General features: G+C 41.2%; 1 protein-coding gene across 1 annotated transcript in view; it reads left to right on the top strand.

Moving 5' to 3' along the window:
• Positions 1-1249: 1249 nt before the first annotated feature.
• The window catches only part of LOC103773991 (talin-2-like), a gene marked incomplete at its 5' end in the record, with an annotated part of 42016 nt that continues 17258 nt past the window's right edge, over positions 1250-26007 (top strand). Inside the window, 11 exons of the mRNA XM_008941373.1 lie at positions 1250-1396; positions 2196-2297; positions 3672-3791; positions 6148-6294; positions 7829-7995; positions 9386-9569; positions 11418-11543; positions 13046-13162; positions 15348-15533; positions 21398-21505; positions 25226-25331. Coding sequence (XP_008939621.1) covers positions 1250-1396; positions 2196-2297; positions 3672-3791; positions 6148-6294; positions 7829-7995; positions 9386-9569; positions 11418-11543; positions 13046-13162; positions 15348-15533; positions 21398-21505; positions 25226-25331 — 1510 coding nt within the window. The remainder of the gene's footprint in view (positions 1397-2195; positions 2298-3671; positions 3792-6147; positions 6295-7828; positions 7996-9385; positions 9570-11417; positions 11544-13045; positions 13163-15347; positions 15534-21397; positions 21506-25225; positions 25332-26007) is intronic.

Here is a 26007-nt window from a genome sequence, read left to right as displayed (position 1 = left end):
AGAAAAGGAAAACAGCCTTAATACTACTGCTACTAATAGTAATAATAAATTAATAAATAGATGAAGTGGAATATATACAAATGTGTACAAAGCCAGTATTGCACCCAGCTCCACCTGCCCTCAATGGCAATGCGTCACCATTAGCCCGATGCTGTGGAGCAGCCCCCGGGGAAAAGTCCAAGGCTGGGCTCAGCTGGAGAAGGCAACTGGGCACAGGAGCTGGGTTCCAGAACTCTGCTCAGGAACACACAGCTTGGGATCCAAGGCAGAACGGATGCTTCATCGGATGCTGGCCATTGTAGAAGCAGCAAAAGCCATCAAGAAAGCAGAAGGGCTTGACCCTCATGATTCTTCAGCTTTTATACAGAATATGACAGATATGTGGTGGAATACCCCATTGGTGAATTTTAGGGTTACTCATCTTGTCCACTCCTCTCTGCAGGTGCAGTTTTACTTTCTGCCCCCCCTCCCCCATGCTAAACCAAGCTTTAGCAGTGACCTTGGTGTGCATACAAATCCCTGGTAGTAACTAAACATGGAGCATGATCACTGCTAGAAGCAGACAGTCTGCAAAAATACGCTGCCAACTTCAGACAGTGCAGTTAATTAGAAGAAGTTTTAGATGAAAAGTAAAATCACTGAACAGAACCAGCTCTGTTCTGTCCCAAACCAAGACACTGGTTTAGAAATTCCTGTTGTTAAATAATTCCTGTAGAGCATTTTCTGTTACAGTCTCTTTTAGAGCTATAACATAATTATGGTTTTTTTTTCCTTATGTAGCAGACTGCCTCTTGTTCACACACGGCCTGCACACGATTTTTTTTTAACACTTTGTTTCAGTACAAGACTAGGGCATTTCACTGCCTTGCATGATTTCTGCCTTTGGAGCTTCCCTTACATACAGGGCATTTTCATCGTTTTTTCTAGAAGAGGTTCTGTTGTTTTTCTGAGCGACTCATGTTTAACATTGTGGATTGTCAGGAGGTAATTGTTGTTACTGTCCCCAAGGAACGGGCAGCAGGAGCCAGGTACGTTGGAGGTGGCCTTATTGCTCTGGTGCAGCAGTTCCACAGTCTGTACGTGCCTAGCCGATGGATTGCTGCGTGACCCCAGGAGGGGACGTCGGCCTTGCAAGGGCAGGAATTGTGCCACCACATCTTTCCATCTTCCTTACGTTTTTGACTTGTGTGTTGATTCCTGCACAGAATGCTCTCTGATCATCTCTGGTTTTCCAATTTTTCTCTTCCAGGCATCCCATACTCACGATGCAATCACTGAGGCTGCTCAACTGATGAAGGAGGCTGTGGATGATATCATGGTCACCTTGAACGAAGCGGCAAGTGAAGTAGGCATGGTTGGAGGTATGGTGGACTCCATAGCAGAGGCGATGAGCAAGGTGAGTGTAGAAAACCGGATTCCTTTTACATTTTGTACTCAGAAGCTGATCTGCATGGCAGAGGGTTGGAAGAGCTGCTGTCGATTCACTTCTGAAAATACAGTCCGTGGTGCTCATGTTAACAGCCTGCACAGTGGCTGTGGATAGAATTACTACAAAATATTTTTATTGGGTAATATGCTGGTGTTTAATTGCCATCTTAGGTCAACTGGCCTTTTGGTTTTGTTTCCTTTTCCTACTTGTATTCTATGATAGTCTCCTAAATGATCAGCAGGCCAACCTTGAAGCAAACTGCTTTTAGAGAAGATGTCAAAGTCTGAGGTGCTCTGCTACCCTTCATAAAGTGTTTTACAGGAATCATCTAGTTCCAAAATATAAAAGAGTTTTGCTCAAATACTTGCCTTTTTCTGTCTCAAGTTAAAGGTGTGTGCAGGATTGAAACCTTAACCACATGAAGGAATCTTACCTTATTTTCTTGCAGGAATACTTTGGTTTTTAATAGTTGCATATCCCTTTCTACAGCAGCTGAGACCTACAAGTGGTTTTACCATAAGTGAGAAGTTGATCTTGTTCTTGAAAGCTCTGCACTATAAATTTTCTTCATCTTTGATGCTCATAACATGGGTTAAGGTCTTTTATGAACTTCTTAGTACATCCTGGTGCGCTGTTTTCACTTGCAGATTTTGAGAGAGAGGAGAGCATAAAAATGAATATATAATACAGTTTCTTTATTATATGTAAAGTAGGCTGTGGGTTAGGAACTTCTTATTTCTGCCATGTTTTTTCATCTTCCTTGCAGCTGGATGGAGGTACACCTCCAGATCCTGAAGGAACATTTGTTGATTATCAGACTACAGTTGTGAAATATTCTAAAGCCATTGCTGTAACAGCACAAGAAATGGTAAGGTATTTGGTTACAACTAAGTCCAAACACTTCTGCCTACATAAGGAACATGGAATGATTTGCACAGCATTGTGAACTGTAATGCTGATTTCAATAACCTCATCTCTTTAGGGGTAATGGAGCAAAGAAAGTGACGATTTTGCCAGTTTAACTTTTATATATTAGTGGTGAGATCATAGGGGTGGCCTCCTACAGGAGGAGAGCTGGATGGGACTGTGCCTCTTCCATACATACCCTTTCTATTTGGCTCATTTTCTATGAGAAATAAAGGGAACGTTTCACCTATGCACTTTTTCATCAGCCTCTTTAACTATCACCTTACATTTATTGATGACTTAAGGTTACCCTTTCACGTGTGCTGTTTTATTTAGCCTGTGAAATAACATTGGTATTTTCAGCCCCCTGCGATGCTTGCAAGTGCGTGCAGATCAACAGCTCAACTTGTTCTTCTCTTACATTTCAGTGGTTTGCCCAGTATTAACAAAAGAACAAAAGACACAGGTTGAATTGAGATTTTCTTGCCTCATGTTTCACAGTAATGCTTACCATAGCATGTTTGCCTTTTGAGGAGTGCTTCCATTCCTTTTTTTTTTTTGAGAGAGAGGGAGGCAAGGGAACTATTCATGCATGCTACAGAAGAAATTTTTTATTTAATTGATTGCTGTTGCAGTCAAGACAGGCTGATGATTCGCTTATCTACTACTTTGCAGCTTATGGACAAACAGTATAAATTTGTGTAAAATTAGTTTTGTCCCAGGGGTGGAATTCTGTAGTTTTTACTAACGTAAATTGGAGAGAGAAGAAATAACTCTGTTAAAGATAGACTTTTTCAAAAGAGAGATTTGGTTACCTATACTGAAGTTTGGCTGAGGCATTCCATGTGGTCCTACCTGTTTCTTCTCTTCTCAGCCCACTTCCCCTATCTGAGACATGTTTTGCATCAGTCCTCAGATTTTTTCCATTTTTGTGCTGCCGTGCCCTGCCAGCTGAGCCTGATGTAGGCTAGCTCACCTTGGACAAAACAAAGTGGCTGTGACGCACAAAACCCACTTCCCCACCCGGTCCGAGTAACTGTGTACCTGGCCTCTCGCCCTGCTGTGTCAGAGAGTGAATTACCAGCTCTAACTGCTGCTCCTTGAGCTCTCCAGTATGTTCTGTGAGTGCCTGGTTACTCTGACTCTAAAAAAGCATGCTTGCGTGCATTTCCTCATGGAATTCTTGCTGGAGGACAGGTCCCTTACATGGCAAGCGGTTTACCCCGTTTCATCAGTGTGGCCAAACAGATGTATGTGCTTCGAAGCTGGAGTGTATTAACTACTTATTCTCATGCCTGTCATTTTTCTTTTTCTCTTGCCTGTGTTCTTTTTTCAGATGACTAAGTCGGTTACTAACCCGGAAGAGTTGGGAGGACTTGCATCACAAATGACCAGTGACTATGGGCATTTGGCTCTCCAGGGCCGAATGGCTGCAGCTACAGCAGAACCAGAGGAGGTCTGCAGTTTTTAGACCTCTTTATTCTCTGTACTTAGTGGTGGCAACATGGGTATTCCCTTACCGTAGAGGACAGAGTAAACGCCGAGTGAAGCGCCACGGGGCATTGAGCTCCCTGGGCGCAGCAGTGGGCAGGCAGGCCTTGCCTGGCATGGCGGCTCCTGTGTGGTGGGGCAGGCAGCAGGTGGGCTTTGAACCGCTGGGCAGCTCCTTTGCGAGGCTTCCGAAAGGAGCGCGGCGAGCGCCTTTCCCGCCTCGGCTTCGTTAAGCCACCTGTGTACACAGGCACCGTGTACTAGGTGTGCTCTGCCCAAGAGGCAAACGAAGGTCCTGACTCTGCTGCTGGAAACGTGGGACAGGACAGCTACTCTGTTCCCAGAAGAGTTTCATTTGGCCTGCTGTCACTTAATTGAGCCACTTAATTGTGGCGTGAAACCAGCCAATGCTATAGGTGTACTTTGGCTACACAGATCCGTCTCTTTTACAGTCTACTCCTATTTTTACTAAAAACATTTTAAGGCACAAACTATATGCAGCCAGACAAAAACTCTTCCAAGTTAGTTCTCATCATACAGAAAAGGCCAATGATCGTAATGAAATTGTGTCTTTTCACAATGCTGTGAAATCTTAGAATATCAACAATTATTTACATATATGTGTCAGAACCACTGTTTCCGTCTTACAGTTTGCGGAGGTATCTACTTTGGTCTTTGCTATTGGTCTTTTTCTCCTCCAAATATACTCTATATTCAGTGTGCCTTCACTGCCTGGGGCAGAGCTGCACATAATACTACAGAGTACGTATTTACTGACTACACACCTCAGTTTTACCACTGCTGATGTGCGCAGGTGTATAACAAAAGGAATTGGGATTTACTACCAAGTGTTTTCAGTGAATGTGCAGAACTTCAAACCAGCTTCAGTTCTGTTTCTCTTCAGCTCTCCCCTTGCTCTCAAGACATGCCAATTGTCTATGCAACATGTTTTCTCCTGGGAGTGCTATGAAATTGGCAGATTTTTAACAATACTTAGGGACTGGACAAAAGTTGTAACATTTCACTGTTTAAGTGTGGCTGTTTATGTTACAAGCTTTGTTATAAGAATTAATCTAAGAACAGAAATCTTTCATCAAAACAGGTCCGGCTTCAGAAAGAAACAGCTTCAACAGTGGACAATTCTGTAGACCAGGACAGAACCTCCTAAATTACTTGGGGCTTTCATTTACAGACAGCTTGGAAATACAAAGGCAGCTGTTAGTTATTTACTATACAGATTTCCTTCCGTCTCATGTTGTGATAAATTGCAAGCGATTTTTACAGAGGAATATGGGCTATTTGCCCCAGTTGCATTAATCTGTTACAGTAATTGCTCCATATTTTCTAAGCACAATTACAGACATATTTTTGCCTCTCTCCTCATTGTGTGCCTCTGGTTATGGAGCATAGACAGACTTTGTTGAAATGGAGTAAGAGGATACCAGCTCTGTTGGCTTGTCTGGATAAAAGACTTTCAAAATGTTTGTGACTTTGTAATGAAATTCCACCACTGATACACTGCTGGAGTGTTTTGTGCTTAGTAGCTACTCAAAAAGCAATAGCTTGCATTTGCCTTAATATTGTTAAATTGAGTTACTGTTCCTGCACATTACTTTCTGCCTGAGGTTGAAATAATTCCATTTGAGATACTAATGGCTGTGATTCCTGCCTACTTAGTCCTCCTAGTACACACCTATATGCCAAAATACGCTAAAATGATCATGTTTTTCTAAACAGGAACCTTGCAGCTTATGCTGCAAGATCATTAATAAATCAGGAGCAGTAAGGGCAGGATTTCCACATTTCAGTGCTCTGCATGTACATGCTCAGTTCTGAAGAGCTGAGACTCTTTGCAGGATTTAGAACTGCACAGAGTCATATGCATTTTGACCCAGTTTCAGAAGTATAGAGTAAACGTACTTTTTATATGTACGTACCTTGAATACAGCTCACACTGATGGTTCAGTTCCAGGAGATGAAATGATGTTATTCAGATGTGGCAAAGTTGTGTATGCTTAAAGTATGTACTTTTGACTTGGGTGTACATGCCTTGTGTTTTCTCTTTCACGGGCTCCAGGTCACTACTGCTCCTGTTTCACCAGTAATCCTTCTATAGGTTTGTGCTACATGAGTAGATGCTATTACACCTGTCCTTTTTTCCCTCATCTCTGCAGACAGTATAGCAATGGCCTGAATATTGATAATGAAGAGACACCAGAATGACCATGTTTCCGTTTGTATTGACACAGTATAACAGCATGACATCTTTTTATTCACTTCATTCTTGCTTCCCCTTTCCCTCTACCTCCTTTACCATCTAGATAGGGTTCCAGATCAGGACTCGGGTGCAAGAACTTGGTCACGGCTGTATCTTTCTTGTGCAAAAAGCTGGAGCTCTCCAGATTTGTCCTACAGACAGCTACACCAAAAGGGAGTTGATAGAATGTGCTCGTGCTGTCACAGAAAAGGTAAGGCATCCCTCTGTGTTGTCTACTGAGCTTCTTCAGGGAGTTAACTAGTCAAACTGCGTGGATTCAGGACTTTTTTTTTTTTTTCCACTTCCCTCTTTAGTACTACATTGACTTAAATTACATTATATTCTTGCTTTTCTTTTGAAAGAAAGTGCTGTTGTTCAGTGTTTGTTCAGTTCTGTGTATGTTCTACATTAGCCCATGATTAGCCCTTTCTCAGGTCTCATAATAAAACTTTAGCCTCGTACCAGGGGGAGACTGGTCTAAAACTAATCCTGAGGACGTGAGATGGTATTTGTACCTCTTGAGGCACTCCCTTGGAAATACTAAGTTCATGTGGATGGGCACAGTAACCAAGATGAGGTTGGTTGTCAACATGATTTCACATAGCAACATCCTCCCTTTTTAAGACTGGTCCAAGCTAACACACTTAGAAGTGCAGCTTTAGACTCTCTGAGGTTTCTTCAAATTCTCTGGGGTTTCTTGATATTTGGAAATGTTAACTTCACACAGATAGTTTGGATAGCTTGACTTTGAACTTCTGCAATGGCCTCTCTCTCCTTTTGCTGGACACAGAGGCTGAGAGTCAAATGTCAGTTACTTGTAGATTTCATCAGACATCCTTTGTTCAGCCTGTGTTAGTGTGCTGTCAGCCATAAAGATTTCCAACCCTGTTGTTTCCCAGGAGTATTGGCAATTCCAAATTTAGGCAGGGGTAGGCAACATCTTGAAAGAAGAGTAAAACTGGGTGTGTAAAGTAATAATGAATCACAGCCAACAACCTATTTGGGGACAACTTTGAATCTGAACAGAACCTGAGGAAAAACTGTACTATTAGAAGTCAGTGTATATATCCCAAGGTGTGGATCCTTTCTTGCAGAAGAAGAATTTAGGAGCATAGTCTGGCATGAGAACAGCATCCCAGCTGCAGACTCTTGTAAGTCTGCTAACTAGATTAAATGGAGATCTCTAACTTCTTCAGTGATCAAAATTGTTTCTAGATATAAAGCCATATATTGTCTTTTATAACTTTCTAATGATAATATTTCATGTCTGGATTCAGAGAGTTTATACTTCCTATTTCTCTGATGTTAAAGTTTGTATGAGTGTCATGTACAGGACTCCTGGGGTGCTTGAGGCTGCTGTTTAACTGTGTGTGTTAGGGATAAAGCAGCAGTTCTTGGCTCCAGTGTTTATCCTGTCAGAAGTTCATTACATTGGCTCTGACTGGTATTTCAAGGGTGTTTTAAATTATGTGCTTCCTCCTATGATGAGCAGAGCACTTCATTCTGTCTGAAAAGTGGACTTGGCAGCTGAATTCTCCTCTAATTTGAGACAATCTTTAGTCATCACCGCTGCAACACTAGGAGAGCAAATAAGGGAAAGGGGTTGAAGAGGTTTTTTACAGCTTGCAAAATGCCACTGAAGAATGAATTTCCAGTGTTGATTCCAGTCATGTTAAACAGCTCGCTTCATGTCCCATTGTGAGGCTTTCTTCCACTGACCACTTGTTGCTTTATGTCGTTTCCAGGTCTCCTTAGTTTTATCTGCCCTTCAAGCAGGAAACAAAGGCACGCAAGCCTGCATCACTGCGGCTAGTGCCGTGTCTGGGATCATCGCAGACCTAGATACCACGATCATGTTTGCTACTGCTGGAACCCTTAATGCTGAGAACAACGAGTCATTTGCAGACCACAGGTCAGCGTAACAAAGGTGGAAGAGCGCGTACGCAGGGGAACGGTGGAACTGGCAGAAGCAACCGGCATGTGGAGATCAACTGTTACTTTCTAGATTCCCATAAGTGACACTGAACGAGGCAGGGGACTGAGAGGAGAAATAGGAAAATTGAGATATTGATAGAGGATGGCAAACTTTGCTTGGGTAATTTCTGTGAGAAAAGAATCTGAAACAGATGGGGAACATCTACCAAGAGCTCTTCCAACAGAAGACAGCAACTGTAGCACTAATTTTTTGTTATTTTTGCACAGCCTATCATGTGCTGTTACTCCAATAGCGAAAGTGAGCTGTTGGTGACGTTGCGGAGGAATCCTCTGTATACCTGTTTTCTAACAGATGTTCTTGACTGTCTGGCTGCTAGTAACACTAAATCGTGCCCATGGTTAATGCTGTTGTGGACAGCAGTGATGGAAACGACCGAGCTGTACCACGCATTTTGCCCTTTGACAGAGACAAGCCTGGTTTTCCCTTGAAGTAGCACCTGCAGCAAAATAACCCCCCAGCGTTTTTCATCCTGTTAAGAGATTTGCAGCGTCTGTCTGCTAGTTCCTTTACACTACAACCCTGGGCTCCCCAGCTAAGATACTGACTTACTGCTTTGCAGCCTAGTTGGCCTATGCACAAATGCATGGCCAGCATTTAGTTCCTGCCTCCACAGTTGCTCAAGAACAAGGAGAGATGCAATGGTGTGCAAGTGGCTGCTGTTCCTCAGATTGATAGTCAGGAATTTTAGTACAGGTGTCATTAATTGCCAGGCTGACATTTTACATGAATATGGTTCTAGTGCTCAGTGAACTTAACTCATTTGTGAAGTGTATATTCAAAAGAGTTTCTACTTTTACCCAAATGTTGCTTTGGATTTGTTGTCCTGACATGTCAAAGTACGTATAAGGGTGGGAGGGAACTGTGACTAGGTCCATTCTTTGTTCCTTTAGCCATTCTTGCTACTGCCTTCTTCACAAATAATCATTTTAGTTTCCTCACAATACTCTGATAAAGATAGAGGTTTGACAACTGTTACTTTCCTCACAGCATCGCCAGGTTTTGTTTCAATGTTAAAATGTGATGCTGTCTTCTGCTACTGCCTTACCTCATTTTTTTTCAAGATGGGCTATTTTAATGAACTGCCTTGCATCCAGCCCAACATACAACACTATTGTTTTAGTAGTCATCTCTGTATTTCTTATTTGCAATCTAGCTTGTTTTACCTTATGAGTTGACACTGGCATGATCACTTACATCAGCTCCTCTATGTAGCTGTTAGTCACCATAACATAGAAAAGCACCTTTTTTCCTTTTCTCCTTTTCCAGTTTCTTGCTTCCTCTTTTTTTTTTTTTTTTTTTGCTACAGGGAAAATATCCTGAAAACAGCAAAAGCTTTAGTTGAAGATACAAAATTACTGGTTTCTGGTGCTGCCTCGAGTCAGGACAAACTGGCCCAAGCAGCTCAGTCATCAGCTAACACCATCACACAACTTGCTGAGGTAGTAAAATTGGGAGCGGCTAGCTTGGGATCTGATGACCCTGAAACACAGGTGAGATGTCTTAAGATTTTTCTTGATACAGTTTACAATTGATAAGACTTTGTGGGACTTCTGTGCAATAGCATTCATCTCTTCTGTGACTTTCTGGGTTTACTTTGACATCACTCCTTTTAGAACACACTCAAGAGGCTGAAGCATTGAGTGGAGCTAGACAGGCCTTTGCATAATGCGTTTGCTTTTATTGCATGCGTGTGTTCTAGCTGGGGTGATGTTGGCAACGTGTTTGCCTCGTTCTTACTAGGTTGTGATTGGACCCCTGACTCATGCCATTTTTGTTATAAGGTGCTTGCATGACTTCAAAGCTACGTATCCAGCCTTAAGACTGGGCTGTAAATTCACTGTATGTTACTTGTGTAGGCCAGCAAGCCCTTGACATTCTCTAGCTATATCCAAGTTGGTTTTCATTTAGCTCAGTAACTTCAGCCTTTGACATAGATTATTGCAAACATTTCTTCAGTTGTTTGTTTGGATCTTGGTGAAATGGTAGTTGGCAAGTACATCACGAGTGTGACTGTGGTGGTATCAAATTAGTTTGAAAAAGCCTGCTTGTTTGCATGATGCTCTGAAAGGGATGTGTATTCTGTTTTGCTTGACCTGTGTGATGGACTAAACGCTTCTGAGATGCTCCTCTCTAGGAAAATACTGCTGGAAGCACTTTTTTTTTTTTTTCCTAACAGACCATTTCCCATAAACTAGCAATATTTGCAAAACATTTATCACACACTGTTTTTTTTTCTGTTATGTAAAAACTGAGGATGCAGTACTTAGAATAAAAGCGCACAAGTAAATATTTGGTGCAATTTTATATTGCTAGTTTGAAGTTTTAGGTGTTGCATGTGCCCCAAATGGAGCTTTTCTAATAGCTTTAGCATACAATAGTGTCCCTACATTTTTCTATAGCAGGAACACTTACTTTATCTGGTGCAGTAGTTTCAGATGTCTTACACTGCAAGTTGGACCAAAACAGTTGGACAAGAGACTGTCGGGGAAGAGCTCTGGAGAGAGAAACACTCCAGGGGGTCGGCAGTCAAATCCGTTTATTGCAAAGTTTTTCAGCCTTTTATAGTCGACAAGAGACAGCCCCCAGAATCCCATAGGTTAACGAGCCTGTTCACACATCTAAGCTGCGTTACTAATTGGATAACAGTTATTGTCCATACGCTGTCCACATGCTCTGCCAGCTTTGCATAGTTCACAAAGCTGTTATGAGAAAGTTTTGCCAATGTTTACAAACTTGTCCTGGTGAGCAGCCAACAGAATCCACTAGCTATAAACATTTGCTATTTGATAGATACTTTTGTGAATTTTCTCAGGCTTACAAGAATCTCACTGACTACACTGGTTTTTTTCATGCTCAGCAAAACATGCCATCCTGCTCTGCAAATCACAATTCTACAACAGACAACCCCTTCAGTGTCTTTGACAGGAAGTACGTTTGATCTTCCAGTAGGTGATTTCAGAATTGGGACATAACTGTAGAATTACACTGTAAGCTCAGAATCAATCTGTTTTCTTACTCTCCTCCCACTTCCACCCAAAAGGTAAAGAGTATGGAAAAAAGTAAACAGGCTCTTAGGGAAGCTCAGAAGAAGTAAATCCTACCTGCAATCAGCACATCCATTTCTTCGCTTTTATAGATTCTGACCACTTGTATGAAATGCAGTAGTTACCAACATAGCTTTTCCTTTCCCAGAATGTTATGTTTTATTGAGGTGGAGGGGTAATGGTACTATTTGTGTGCCAGTAGTTGTTGTTTTTTTAGCTGTGTTCTAAAAGTCACACCCTCATCCAGGCTACCATTTTCTGTCTGAGGCTTACGGCTCTTTCTTACTCATAAAGGTTGTCCTGATCAATGCTATCAAGGATGTTGCAAAGGCCCTTTCTGATCTCATTGGTGCTACCAAAGGAGCTGCCAGCAAACCAGCAGATGATCCATCCATGTACCAGCTGAAAGGTGCTGCCAAGGTAAAACCTTATTCTTACATTTTATTTGGAAGTATCTGTGCAATCACACTTGATAGACATGTGAAGCTGGGTTTTCCAGCAATTTCTGATTGCCTGAAATCTCACCTCTTTGTTTTTTTATCATCCTGGGATGATATGGAAAATTAAGATGACACTATTGTGTTTCCACAAAGCTATCCGTTTTTGTAGGCTGACAGATAACTTTTGTGGTTCTGATGGAAGAACTTTAATCTTTCTGAAGAGAAACTTCTTTCTTTTGCAAGTCCATATCTGAGTGTGGATTCCTTTTAAATAATATTATAGATTGAAATTTATCCAGTGTAAAATGTTACCAAAATACTACATTTTAAGCAATGGCATGTGCTCAGAACAAGCATGCAGCCTCCGTATTTAGACCTTCAGCTTCAGGCAGGGACAGAGTGGGGAAAAAACCCTCCAATAATTCTGTAGTAGGATATTGTGCATTTCTGACCGCTCCTAGATTTTCCCAGGAAGTACATATGTATCAAAGCTCTAAACTGTGGAACCTTTGTGCTTTATTTTTCCTGCACCTAAGATGTATTTTTTTCCTCACAAAAATCTTGTGGCTTAGCGTGTACAAAATACTTCCAGATGAGGAGATGTAGGCAGTATTATTCTGCTGTCACACTATGTGAGTGTTGTGGTAGCTTCTTGCCTAGCCAGAAGCTCTTCTGACTCTCCTCTCTGTTTTGCTTACGTGTAAGCAACCTGTACCTCCCTTCCTTTCAGAGCATATGGTAATGGTATACTGCTGAGCCACTACTTGAAAATGACCCATTTCATTGAGAAAAGCGACTTTTTGGCTCTTTGTGCTGTGATGAGCTTTGTGTTTTAAGTCATAATTGTCAAGAAGCTGACCTTTCTGTCTCTTCTTTTTTCATTGCACCTATCATTTGTGTCTCAACATACTGGGGTGTAGGAAAGGTGCAGTTATTACAGCAGCAGTTGGGGGCTTATTCTGCATCAGGACTGCTGGAGTCATAAGAAGAATAGTAACACTGGTTCTATGGCTGCGTTTGAGCTGAGGCTGGTGTTTGGCTGCTTGCTTACCTGAGGGGTTAGCACATTGCAGAGAACATGCTCATAAATTTCAAAACAAAATGCCATACCTTGGTTCACATCTCTTTCAGTGTAAGATGTGCAGGAAGAAAAGACATTTAATAGAACCAATCTGTGTAAGAGACGTACCCTAGAAATGTTGTGGATTTCCCAGCTTTTTTGTACAGTTCTTGCTAGAACACTCACACTGAAAATGGTACTGCTCTGCAGTTAGTCATGCTATATTTCTGCTACTTAGAGGGGGATTTCGGAAACTGGCCAATAGGAGAGTTGGTATTCAGCCCGATGACACTTACACTTCACAAAGCCCTAATGGAAGTCATAATGCTAGCTAGCTTAGTTTGCCTTGCTTTATACCTGCCGTCTCTGAAAAATGGGAGGAAGGAATCACATATTTTTGTCTTCACCCCTTTCTTCTTCAGGTGATGGTAACAAATGTCACATCGCTTTTGAAGACTGTCAAAGCAGTGGAAGATGAAGCTACTCGAGGGACAAGAGCTCTTGAGGCCACAACTGAGTACATCAAACAGGAACTCACGGTACGTAACACAGTAGCCACGCATGGCAGTTTTTGAAAATGTGCTCCTAGGCTGCCAGCAGCCTGCCCAGGCACTCCTCCCCAGCCCGTGCTTTACTGCCCTGCAGGGTGCTGTGTGCAATTTCCTTGCAAAGCACGGCTGAAAGTAGAATTACAATCAGACGGTACCAGTCCCCCATTTGACATTTGATAGCGTTATCTACAAATCTGGAAGCAACTGCTAGTTTGTTGTTTAGACATTAAGTTTGTACTACAGATACTCTTCTGAGTCCAACGCTGTTCTCTTTTTGGATCCTGGCTTTGGTAATGTCTCCTCAGTATCAGAGCCATATAGCACCTGCGGTTTGATCTTATTTCTGTTTTTCCTTTGTGATACTAGCAGTGATACGTACCCTGCTGTCTGATATGCCATCTGATCAGGAACTAACAGCAGCATGGAATTCTCTTCCCAAATTAGGTGTTATACCATGACAATTATTTTCCTTCCTCTTTAAGATATGAAAATATAGCCTCCAGCTGTAGCTTTCAGTTATGTTTTTTACTAGTGTGCTAGTCAGTGGCATAAATTAATACCTTTGTGTTTGTGAAGCAGCCTATTTTTTTCCTTCCTTTACTTACAATCCATTCTTATAAAAAAAGCTACAGATACAGCCTTCAGCAGAAACTATTTTGTTGTCTAGTTTGTGAATTAGCGATTCTTAAAGTGTAACTGCAGTTTTGCCTTGTCAAGCACACTCCATAAAACACTTATTTTTTGTGTGAGTGATGCTGTTCTAATGAAGAAATGACTCTTGTTTTCTTTATTTTGTCGTGGTGGGTTTTGTTGTTTGTTTTGGTTTTTTTTTTATTTGGCTGATTGGTTGGTTGTTTTTTTATACCTTTATATAGTTGTTGGGGATTCATACAGTGTTTGCAGGGGTAAAATCTCCTGATTCAGTACCCGATGAGGAATGTTCTGTACAATATCCAGTGCATGTTACAGTCACGTAGTCGCATGAGGGTCTGGCTAAGTTATGTTCCGTCCCATAACTCTGTGTATTATCACATCTGTTTTCTCTGTCTGGTTGGTATATCTTAGGAATGTTTATCATCTTTTTATTTTCCTTTTGTCAGCATTGCTAAGGAATGGGTCTGTGGCTGTGTCGTTGTCATCTCTTTAATGGGGAGAAAGGTGTAATACTAGAAGAACATTGAGGGGAACCAAGGGTGGCACGTATGCGCTCAAGAAAATGCATCAGGCTTGACTTAGAACTCCAGGGACTGAAGCTCAGCAACACTGAGGGATGTCCTTTGCATATCTAACTAGACTTTATTTTTTAACATTGCTTCTGTTTCTGGAGAGAGGAAGTGAGGATAGGCCAGGCTCAATTTTGTCCAGATATTTGTATTCTGTAACCACTAGCCTGCTTAGGTTGCACTGTGTGTTCAGAAAGCTCTCACGATGAATTGTGCATTCCAAAATGCTCCTGCACAGTAAAAGAGTGGCAAGCAAATACAGACTAAAGCTTAGGACAAGGAAATATAAAAGTGACTGTCTCTTAATACCTACACTTTAGCACAGTTCATGCTTTCCAGTATTCATGGGAGTAGTGTGTACTGTCAGATAATTCGTACTATTTTTGTATGCTTCATCCTGCAAAGTTATGTCTTTAGATTTCTGAGGGAGACCAAGCACAGCATAAGAGGCTACACCTCACCTCTACTTTTTTAAGAGATATTTTAATATTTCAAGGATGTTCTTAGTCTGTCCTGCACTGTGCTGTCAACAAGGGCTTGATAGGGCCCAGTCTTTACAGGGGAAGGATCTCCTTGTGTGAGCAGACCAGCCTGAGCAGCAGTCAGGATGAAAACAGAACATAATTAAAGGCACAGTAATTCTTTTGATCCTGTAACACTGTGAACAGCTGTTTGTAACAAACCGTCATCCAGTCAGTTAAATGGCAGATGAGATGGATTGGTTAACCTTTTTTGGTATGCTTCCCTCAGCTTATTGTTTCTTTCTGCGTCTGTAGGTGAGCAGGCTTCTCAGGACCAGGTTCATTGCAAGCAAGAATGATATTCAAGTACTCGGAATGTTTCTGATTTCCTGCTGTCCAAAGGCCGCTTCCATGTGCTGCCTCTTTCTTATGGTTCTTCTGCTTTGATTTGAATGGTATCTCAGGCTTTCCTTCTGCTTTCACTTTTAGGTCTTTCAGTCGAGCGAGGTTCCAGAAAAGACATCATCACCTGAAGAATCAATTCGGATGACGAAAGGAATCACCATGGCAACTGCCAAAGCTGTTGCAGCTGGGAACTCATGCAGACAGGAGGATGTGATTGCTACGGCAAACCTGAGCCGCAAAGCAGTTGCTGACATGCTAACAGCTTGTAAGGTAAAGATTCACTTCCTTGCCTAAGACTCAATTTATCTTGCTGCGTGCCTCTAAATCCCTTCAATGTTTTCATTTATGTTAGTTTCTTTGTATTAATGCTCTGCTTTTAAGATTAGAAAGGTAATGGTTATGATAATTTTAAGGGAATGTCTCTCTGAGGATTTTTCTGTGCTATGCACAAAATATTGACTATTTTCTTGTGAAAATTATTTTATTTGACCTGAAATTTCCTATTTTTCAGTCTCCTACTAAACCGGAAGACAAAAATCTGTGCAGATAGTAGAATATAAAAATAATCCTATGGTAACAAATATGATTTTACTGTTTCTAGAAACAGTGAAAGGAATGGGGAAAGGAATCACTCAGGTCTACTTTCAGTATTCCTTCCCCCCCATAATGAAACCTGTTGGTTTGATCAGTTTCTTCTGTGCTTTTCAAAAATGTATTTTGCTTTTCACTAAAGATATCCTCTTTAAAAATACCTTCTTTTCTACACTTAAAAACACTTTAAAAGTACCTTTAGAAGTACTTTCTTTTCTACACTTCTTTGAGCTAGACAACTTTCAAAAACTGACCTCCAAAACTGGGGGAAAAGTATGTCTCATATTAAGATGTTTGCCTTCATTCTGATGATAAAAAAAATAGAGATTTTTTAAAAAGGAATTTTGTTCCATGTGGTCTTCAGTAGTAACACGAAAGTGCCTTTGCCTGTAAATTATATTTATTTACTTTGGCCTTTACATGTATGGAAGATGGCCGCAAAATTTGCAGTAAGATAATGGTGCTGTCTGTGAGATGTCTTATTTTTATGATTTTAATTTGGTCAAATCCTAACTGCCTGAGTCAGTCCCAGATTAATTTTTAGCCTAATACTGCCCAGGTGGAAAAGTTAATTTTGGTTTTAAAATGATGGCTGTATAAAAGTGCAAGTTCTAATATAGCTTAGAACTGGATTTATACAAAACAGTTGAATGAAACTTTTGATTTTGACTTAATTTTCTGACAGGTTTTTTTAGTGTCTGGCAGATTTTGACTACCTTTCATGTTTCAAATTTTGATCCTGTCCGCTCCACTTCATAATCTCAGAAGGTCAACAAAAGAAAGCAGCTTTAATCTTCATGGGAAAATTAAACAACTGTGCTACTTACATGACAGTTATTGCAGCTTAATACATCTTAGGTACAATCCAGTTAATGGAAACTTCTAAGGGACACTCAGAACAGTTCATAGTTAGTTGTGCAACATTCTGACAAATCAATTCAGGCAGGAATTCAGGTGCTGAGGCATGCTAAACATCCTTCATCATTTGGAAGTAGCTAGTGCAGACACCTTTTTGTCTTATTCTCTTCAAAAAGGCAGCAAATTCTCAAGAACGGAACCCACTGCTTCAAAAAATATCATAAACACAATCACATACATAATATGCGGCCTGATGTATAATTTTGAACATTTTATTATGAACATTCATTTTTTTTAGGTTTACATTTGCTCCCAGATAATTTAATGGTTTTGGAGTTCATGCATAGCAGGTGGCCAACAGGGTGAAACTTCCTGCAAACTGAACAGTGGAGGTCTGGGATGCTGGAAGAGCATCCATGATCTCCCAGGGAATTACCACCTTCACAAAGCAAGCAATCCACATAAGGGGAATGTCTGCGAATCATTCTGCTTACCTGTAGCAATCCACTTACATGGAGTACAATCTAGTTTTACCTTGCTAGTTTCCCTAAAATCAAGAGCAGTTACTGGGCAAACAGGAATAAAAGACTTCAAGTATACTAATTTTATGCAGTGTCTAAAATGTATGACAAAACTGCCATGTCATTTAACAAAGCTTTTAAATATACAGTTTGTAACAGACTTTATGTAGAAAACCCTGTTTCTATAGATGTTGTTCAGAGCTTTAGAAATCTTATGACACTAATTTATAGAAATTGGTTACTATACATGATACTTCCATGATAAGCCGCATCCCTTGAACTACAGGCGTAGGAACAGCAGTCTTAGCCTCACTGTGCTGTAAACACTGTGCAATGCAGTCCAGCTTGGCTGTTGTGATATTTGACAAATACTGGAGGGTTTACAGTGTGATCAGGCTAGTCTGTACAATAACCACTGGCAGATAATCAGATTTTTATGTCCTTTGGGCTAAGACAAAACTGCATGTATACGAGCTATGGTAAAATTGTATGGAACATAGCTCGGACTTCCCTGGTGTCAGGAATTTAAATTTAAGTTCTGTTTCATTGCCAGCTGCCTAAGGCAAGGAGTATAAGGGATTGCTACTTAGAAACATACCTATAATTGCTACTGCTTGTTCTGAATACATGAGTTTACAATGCTCACTATTAATTCTATGCTTATAAGTAGATGCTATTTCAAAAGACAATAAGGTTGATTACTGTCGGATATGGTGAACCAAGACAACTCTTATTAAAGTCAGTAGAAACACTGTAATTACATTTACTGGAAGTTAGATAATAAGAATTTATCTTTACTACTTGTTTTTATGATGGCTACGCAGTAAGTAACCTGTGCATAATATCACTATTTTTAATGATTCCTGTTGGAAAGGAAACAGGTATGGAAGGTCTCTCAAAAAGCACAGAAAGTAATTGAGGTGAATAGTGGCTTAGATTGTTACATGGCTGGGTAGATTGAGGGAAACAGTAATTGACCTTTTCTCAGCATCTAAAGTACTGTGTCCAGTATTCTAGACTGGAAAGGCTTCCAAAAGAGGAAAGGCACTGATTAAACTGGAGCAAGCTCAGCAGAGCCCACCCAGGCAGCTGGGCCCTGTGAGGAGATGCTGAAGAACTGCCTCTTTAGCCTTGAAAAGAGACAGCTTTTAAGGCCTCACAGGAGCTCTCCAAAACCTACCAGGAGATTGCTGAGAGTAGACAGCGTTGGGCTATTTACCTGCAGTGCATGACAGAGGAACAAAACACAATGGTCAAAAGCTGAAACAAAAGAACTTCCAATTATTTAACCATAATTAAGCATTGGGACAGAGGCCTAAAGAGGATATGAAATCTCTGTCTTTGGAGGTTTTCAAAGACCTACATGGTCTGGTTTGAATTTCATGTTGACCCATCTTTAGTCAGGAGGCTGGACTGTGTGAATTCTCCAGGTTTCTTCAAACAGCACTGACTTTTTAACTATCTCAATACATTTTGTTTCCGTATGTTATGTATCAGTGCTCAAGGGGCTCGAAGTTATAGTACTAGAGTCATGTACTGCTTGCTGCCTTACTATTTTGAAAGCACACAAGAGAAAATGAGGGCTGATGGGGAAGAGAAGCATTGGCATGAGGAAATCAATGTGTGTTCTGGTTTTCCAGACACATTTCAATTTGAGATGCTTTGGCAGGCTTTCTCTGCAAGCCTGGAAAAGTAAGCATTTCTGTTGTGAGTCCTAACTGGTACAGTGAGATTTCTGTTGGGATGTTTCCAGGTTACAAAAATGTCTTCCTAAAATGACTGTGTCATCTCTTTAGTCTACTGTTAAGTATATTGTTTAAGACTCATTGAACCTTAACAATGTTCCCAAAATATTCCACTCGGTCTTGGTGATGTATGCAAAGCATAAAATGAAGTTTGTTTCTCTTCTACAGATGCTTGTTCTAATTGTCTGGTAACAATAGCATTAAAATGCAGAAGAGGCATATTAGGGTGCTTACAATGTATCCATATAAAACACAGGGCAATCCTTCTGCCCTATTTGAAAATGAAAAATAGGGTGCTCTGGATTTTTGGGGGCTTCTGGAGCTTATTGGAAGTATGCTGAACATGGGGAAATCCTATCGTATTTCCTCCCATCTTCTTTCCCTTCAGATAATTTGTTGACAAGATGCAGAGATGGAGGTGGCTCTCAGAGCCATTCCCTGCTCGGCTGACATTGAATGTCGCAGCAGGGGGAACCCGTAGACAGTTCGGGCCCAGCGGACCACAGCGCTTGCTCAGGGTGGTCAGGTTGCAGGAAGGGCTCAAACTAACAAAGCAGTGAGATTATCCCCAGACCCTATGAAAGATACAAGGCTGTAATGGTGGAAGGAGTTGTTTTGTGAGAGGAAATGCTAATATTTAAGATTTTTAGGACATTTCACTTGTTAACAACTAGCACTTCTGTTCAATAAAAAAGTTCCCTAGAAGTTTATTTTAGAAAACACAAAGCTTGAGAAGGCTGCAGTTTTCACTTTTTATTAAAAATAAAATGGTTTAATTAGTCAGGCTTATGTCATGTCAGACATCATACTTACTGGAAATCTCTAAGAAGTCAAAGAACTGACTGTGCTGCTGCTGCCGTATTTAAATGGATGGTTTCAGCACTGCCTCTTGCTGTGCTAAGTCCCTATGGCAAGCTAAAGCCATTAATAAGCTTTTACTTATGTGTTGCCTGATAACAAAAAGCAGCTAACCCTATTTTTTTTTGACTGGGTAGGTCTTCTGCAGACCACTTGCCCGATAATAGAATGATATTATCATGAACGGGCAGGCCAGCAGCCAAAATCCTCCCTCTGCTCCCACATGGTCCACCAGAGATCCCAACTGCCGGACGACCAGAGGGAGGCACAAGTCCCTCCACACTCACCCACCGCAGTGGTCACAAAGAAGGGAGCGATGTGGGAAAGGAGCCAGGCCGTGGGTGATGGTGGCAGCCAGGCCCTGAGCCCAGTAGGGACTCGGAGACAGCTTCATGTTCTGGCCCTGCCATCCTGGGGACTCCGCTTGCCGTGAAGAGTTGGGGAGTCCTTTTGATAGCCAGAACCCCCACACAGCACATGCACTGTGTGGGCAGGCCTCCCAACCCCCCTGCAAGCAGAGTCAGCCCTAATAGAGGTGGCTTCTTGCCCCACCTCCAAGTCCATGTGCAAGGTGGGGGCACCTGGTGGTGATCTCCTCATTAGTTCCCACCCAAGGCTGGCCAGACCCTGGGTGAAAACCAATCAGGAGGGTCTTTCTTGCCTGGTTGTGGGCATCATCCATATGCCAACCCTCATTCAGGGCTGGGGGTTTAGACCCCAGCACTTAAGTAGGTTGATTTGTTTTGTCTCTCTCGTGTAGAATAATTATATCTTGGCACTTCCATAGCACTTTGCATGTGCCATTTCCAAAGCTTTTTGTAAGGACCAAGTTATTGTCTTTACTTGCAGAATGGATAAGGAAAAGTGAGAGATCCACACTTGACTGACACACTGGGCTGATGGTTGACTTATGTTGGCCCAAAGTCTCGTGGGGCCAGGCCAGTGCTTTGGTTCTGCTTTCATTCCATGATGGTAGACTGTACAGTCTTACAATAAAAAACTGGGTCTAGCGTATTTCTAACCCGGAAGATTTAAATAGCCATTTGTGAGTGAGAAATCTGTGCTTTTGTGTTGGTACTAGTAAAAAAGAAAAGCCACTGTAGCAATAACCTTTACAGTGTACAACAGTATGTATGCAACCCAAGAGCCCATTCCAGCCCCAAGGTGTTTTCCACATGATACATTTTCACTAGAAGAAATCATAAATGCTCCTGTATTTTTGAATTGTTCCTCAAGGCTTTCTGTGTTTGTTCTCAGCTGTCAGAAAGAAGCAGTAATACTGCTGACAACACGTGAGGGAAGACACTAAGAAAGACTGCAGGTGCACTCCCAGCCAGGAGGTGTGTTGATGGAAGGACGAGGGTTGCCAGTGCCTTTATCCAGCCGGAGCGCAGCCGCATAGCGTGCTTACACCTGTCCAATGGGGACGGCTGGCCCCTGGACTCAGAGGGCATCTGCCTCTTTGGGAAAATCTCTCCCCTTCTCTTTCTTCTGTCTTCTCTGGGTTGACCTCCTCTTGTGGAAGCAGTTTTGGGGCATTAACGTTGTTTTGCCTCCTCAGCAAGCATCATATCATCCAGATGTGAGTGACGAAGTTCGAGAGAGAGCCCTGCGCTTTGGAACAGAATGTACCCTGGGATACCTGGAACTCCTGGAACATGTTCTCCTGGTATGTGCAAGTGCTTACACATACTTCCAAGGAGAATAATCTCTCTGACCCCTTTTATAGTGCCTTCTAGTGACACGTTTATCATTTTGTCAGAAGATTATGAACAATTTTGTTACTCGGAAAAAGCAAGCTAAAGTAAACTCAGTACTTCAGCTCAAAACTCTGAGACAGAAGGAAAACTGGAAGTACTTAAATGGGATTCTTAAATACAAAATTCAGATTCTGGATCAGATCTGAAGGCAATACAGGTCCTGACCTAAAAATGGTCCCTGACAGAAAAATTTAAATAATTCAACATTCTTTTAAGCCCATGGTACGCATTAGACATACTAGGCAAACTCCTGTCCCCCAGACCAAAGAGGTTATGCAGTCTTTATGAAAGCACTTTTACATGACTTTTGCAGTCCTCATTCCAGGAAAATAAAAGGTACCTTCTCCATGCCATCCCAAAACCCCAAGCCAGCACTGCCTCGCAAAGAGCTGTCCAACTCATACCAGACACGATACCCCCAAAGCTCTACATAAAACTTCTCTACTCCAATCCGAACTCATGAATCCTGTTGACTTTTCTTGACAGTACAATAATTATCACATAATATATTGTTCTTCGGTTGCTATTACATTTGTAGGAAGACATAATGTGACTTTCAGTTTGGATTTGTGAGCTACTGAAGTTTCCAGAGGTGACTTAAATCAGCATTCAGCTTCATGGACACCCAGAGTTTTATTTTAAGTGGCATTAAGCTCACATATTACAGTCTCTGAAACTGAAATTTGCAGCCACTAATTGCGATTAGCAAATCAAAGTCAGCTCTACGGCTGAGAATGCAGCATGTCTAATCATTTATATGAAGTCGTTGAAGTATACTTAGGGTATAAGTTAAGTCACAGTTATTCTTGCCACTAGCAGGGAAAATACTTCGAGAGAGATTGAACTTGTTAATGTAATTCTTAGAGCTCCATAGCAGTAACTTAGCATTAGATGTGTGATTCATTTTTAGTTTAGAAGTACTTCAGGGAATTTTTCAGATTTGGTCTCCTGAACTCAGTCATAGTACTTCTTCTATAATATATATGCAAGAAGAGACCACAGACTTGAGTCAGTTTTTCCTCATGTTATTTTTTCCTCTCTGCTTAGGTAAACAGGCTTAAGGTAGAAAGGTTTGTTCCCCTTTACTGAAGGAGTAAAGAGTAAAGTAAATTTACCTTAAGCTGCTTTAATTTCAGGGCCCTAAAGTCATGAGAAACTTACCCACCTCACCCCCCTCAGTGTTTGCTGCCTTAAGAAAACTGACTCTGACCCAGATTACAGCCACAATAGAAAAGCATACCGCCTGCATGAAAAAAAGAGATACATGGAATTGAACTTCCTCTTGAGTCTTTGCTGAAGCCTGTCTAGAACTAGTCACATAAATGTATGCGTTATCTGGAAAACAGATGGAAAAAAGGTCACTTTCAAAGGAGCATTGAACCAAGTAAATTACAGACTTTTTGTTCTAGTGACTTTCACCCTCTTTCCCCCAAGTTCTAACTTCTGGGAGTTGTGTCAGAGACACAGTCTCAGTGTAATCTCAGTGATTTGTTTGCTTGTTCTGTGGTTACCTGAGCTGTTCCTGCTGTACACAATCTTGCTAACCTAAAATCCTAGCTCAGAGTTCTTTGGCTTAGGTAGAAGAAAATGATAGCAAGATGAGTGCCATGTGGGACAATCCTGTTAACCTCTGATCCCTGATACTCCAGTAGTTTAGAACCCTTTGGTCTACTATGCCATTGTCTCCAGAAATGTGGATCATTTCAGATTAGAAATCTCTAATTAGTCCACACAGCACCTTGTGTTACAGTTGTTAGTAAGTACAATTATGCCCTCAGTAGTAAGGCTAGGGATGATTGCATGGGTGTCTCAACACAGGGATGTCAAAGAGTACTATTCAGCAGCTGTGTTTCTTTTAAATTATTCTATGATACTTTTTAGGTGCAAGGTTGTTCAGATGTAATGTCTAAGATTTCTTAAGCTACTGTAATGACTTGTACAGAGGTTGCACTGGACAAGTGGCACAGCACTGACTTGGGTGCTCAGAGGAATATTCCTGCAGCCTTGCTAGGGGCAGGGTGCAGGAACCTGCTAAAGCTGTTGGGCATGCACAAATTCTTTTAAAACAACTTGAGTTGTTTTCTTAGCAAGGTTAAAGACTGATCTGCCTTCCTGCTTATTCATATGCTCCATCTTGGTCAGTATTGATGCATGCTGAGTTAAGGGGACATCTGAAGCTTTTGTCATTGTTCTTGTGCCATGCACGTACATGACTCTGCAGGGGATGAGAATCTGCTGCGAGTTCTAAATTAGCTTTAAAACAATGCGGTTTGTAAACTGCCTAGATTTAAAATTTGCATCCATTTGTTCAGTTCCAACATTGTCACCACTATCGTAGGTAGCACTAGTGTCACAGTTGCTGAAGCAGAAAATGCCATTTTTTGACATTCTTGCTTTTGTGGGAAGATAACTCTTGAGATGCTCAGTGCTCAATTTCTGCCATACTAAGGGGGATGGTGCAGTGTATGAACCCTGGTTATAACTCTGTTGTGACGATTTGTCAGCATTGCAGATTGTTCAGCTGTGGAAGATTTATGTATTTGCTGTTTACTGTGGAAACTAGTTGATTAAAGCTTATCCTTGGGAAGCAGGAGACCAGTGCACCCATATGCAGATGTGGCAAGTCCAGGGAGATAGAATTCCTCACATGGCAGAGTTCTCATCAGGCAAAGTTAAGAAAGAATTAAACATCATTTATTCTGTCAAAGTAAGGGGTTAGGCTTTTGACAACAAAATGGGAAACACAGAACAATAAAATGTATTTTCAAAGTACACCTAGTTTTCAGAGCTGCTTAGTAAGGGAGTTTTGGAAAATATTAAGAAAATGCACACCTGCATGTGACTTTTGAGACTCAACCTCTTGGTTTGCTCTTAAATCTCTCTATATATTTGTCACTCTCAGAAGTAGTTTTTGACTATACATGAATTTCTAGAACTTTATATTTTTTCTTCTTGCAATATGGTCATTAAAAATGCAAATGTTCCTATTCAGGGAAAGAATTCAACTTCAATATTAACATGTCTGTTTTCCACTTGAAGAAGCACAGTTTAATACTTCATGCAAATTCAGTTCAGAGGTGTCTTTCTTCCCCTTCTATTTAAGCATCTTGCCCAGGGTTGGCTTCACCATTGATGATTTCTCTCCCAGAACAGGTAACTGGCACTAGGTTGCAGAACTCTGCAATTCTGCTGCTTAGAAAGAGTGACCAACTCCTCTGTTCATACTTGAAAATCAGCTACTCTCCTCTCTTTAGAAAGCCTAAGCCTGATGCATAAGTGTAAGGACTATAATATCTCAGAGTGGAGTGCTGAAGCTGCATATTCCTCCTACCTAGTTACATACATGCCTCTGTTTTAGAGAATTCTGTCCTAGTTTTAGTACTGAAAACTTCCAGGCAACGTTGCCAGGCCCTGTAGAAATGCAAGGCAGTGCCACTTTCCTAGTATGCATCAGACATTGCAGGGTAAGCCTTTACTAGTGATTCATTAACAGCACTATGTCTCTCACTGGAGTGATGTCAGCCAATTGCTGTATGAAATAAATCTTTCAGTAATGTGCCTTGAGAATATTCCAGCATTCTCTGGAATCCTTACTTGTGTGCATTATTATATTTTATCTCTTTCTCTAGATCCTTCAAAAACCGACGCCAGAACTAAAACATCAGCTGGCCTCTTTCTCCAAGCGTGTTGCTGGTGCTGTTACAGAGCTCATCCAGTCAGCAGAAGCCATGAAAGGTGAGCTGGGCAGTGTGACTACCAGTGCAGGGTGCCTTTCATTCCAGAGATCATCATCTGTCATTTCTGTAGTTTAACACAAGATCCCTTTCTGTATGTTCTAGGTATCTTGGTACCACCTACTTCCATTCTTTTAAGTTCTCTACTGGTATTCAGTGGTTCATATTGTTGGTAAACAGGACTTTTTAACCCTTTTTCAATTCATAGGATCAGTCATAAGTCATCTGTAAATCACAGAATCGTAGAAACATTCTGGTTGGAAAAAAACTCTTAAGATCATAGAAGGTGGAACCACCAAGCAGACCACTCAAGAGCCGCAGTAGCAGAAAGCAAAATACAGTATCTCTTCTCTTGCACTGTTGGACGAATTACAATTGGATGGCTGATTCCTTCCCTTACACTCATGTTTGTTCAATCAAAATAAGGCCTTTGCATTGCAGCGATAGTTGCTTTCCAACTTCAAATAAAAGGGGAGACTTCAGAGAACTGTGGTCTGGATGATTTCCTGAACTCGTAGAAATGAACAACTTGTAGGCAAATATAATTCAGCACTCAAATAAGCAGTGAACTCCATTGCTTTGCAGAAGTTCCCTGCCTTCATATGAGTGATATTTTTCTCAGACAGTGATTTCCATAGGAAAGTTTTTATCCAGTGATGCATGTGAACTCTTGGATG

Source organism: Merops nubicus, unplaced genomic scaffold, assembly GCF_000691845.1.
Source record: "Merops nubicus isolate BGI_N331 unplaced genomic scaffold, ASM69184v1 scaffold21015, whole genome shotgun sequence".
Taxonomy (NCBI): domain Eukaryota; kingdom Metazoa; phylum Chordata; class Aves; order Coraciiformes; family Meropidae; genus Merops; species Merops nubicus.
The sequence above is the reverse complement of the archived record's forward strand: the minus strand, read 5'-3'. Positions and strand labels throughout refer to the sequence as shown.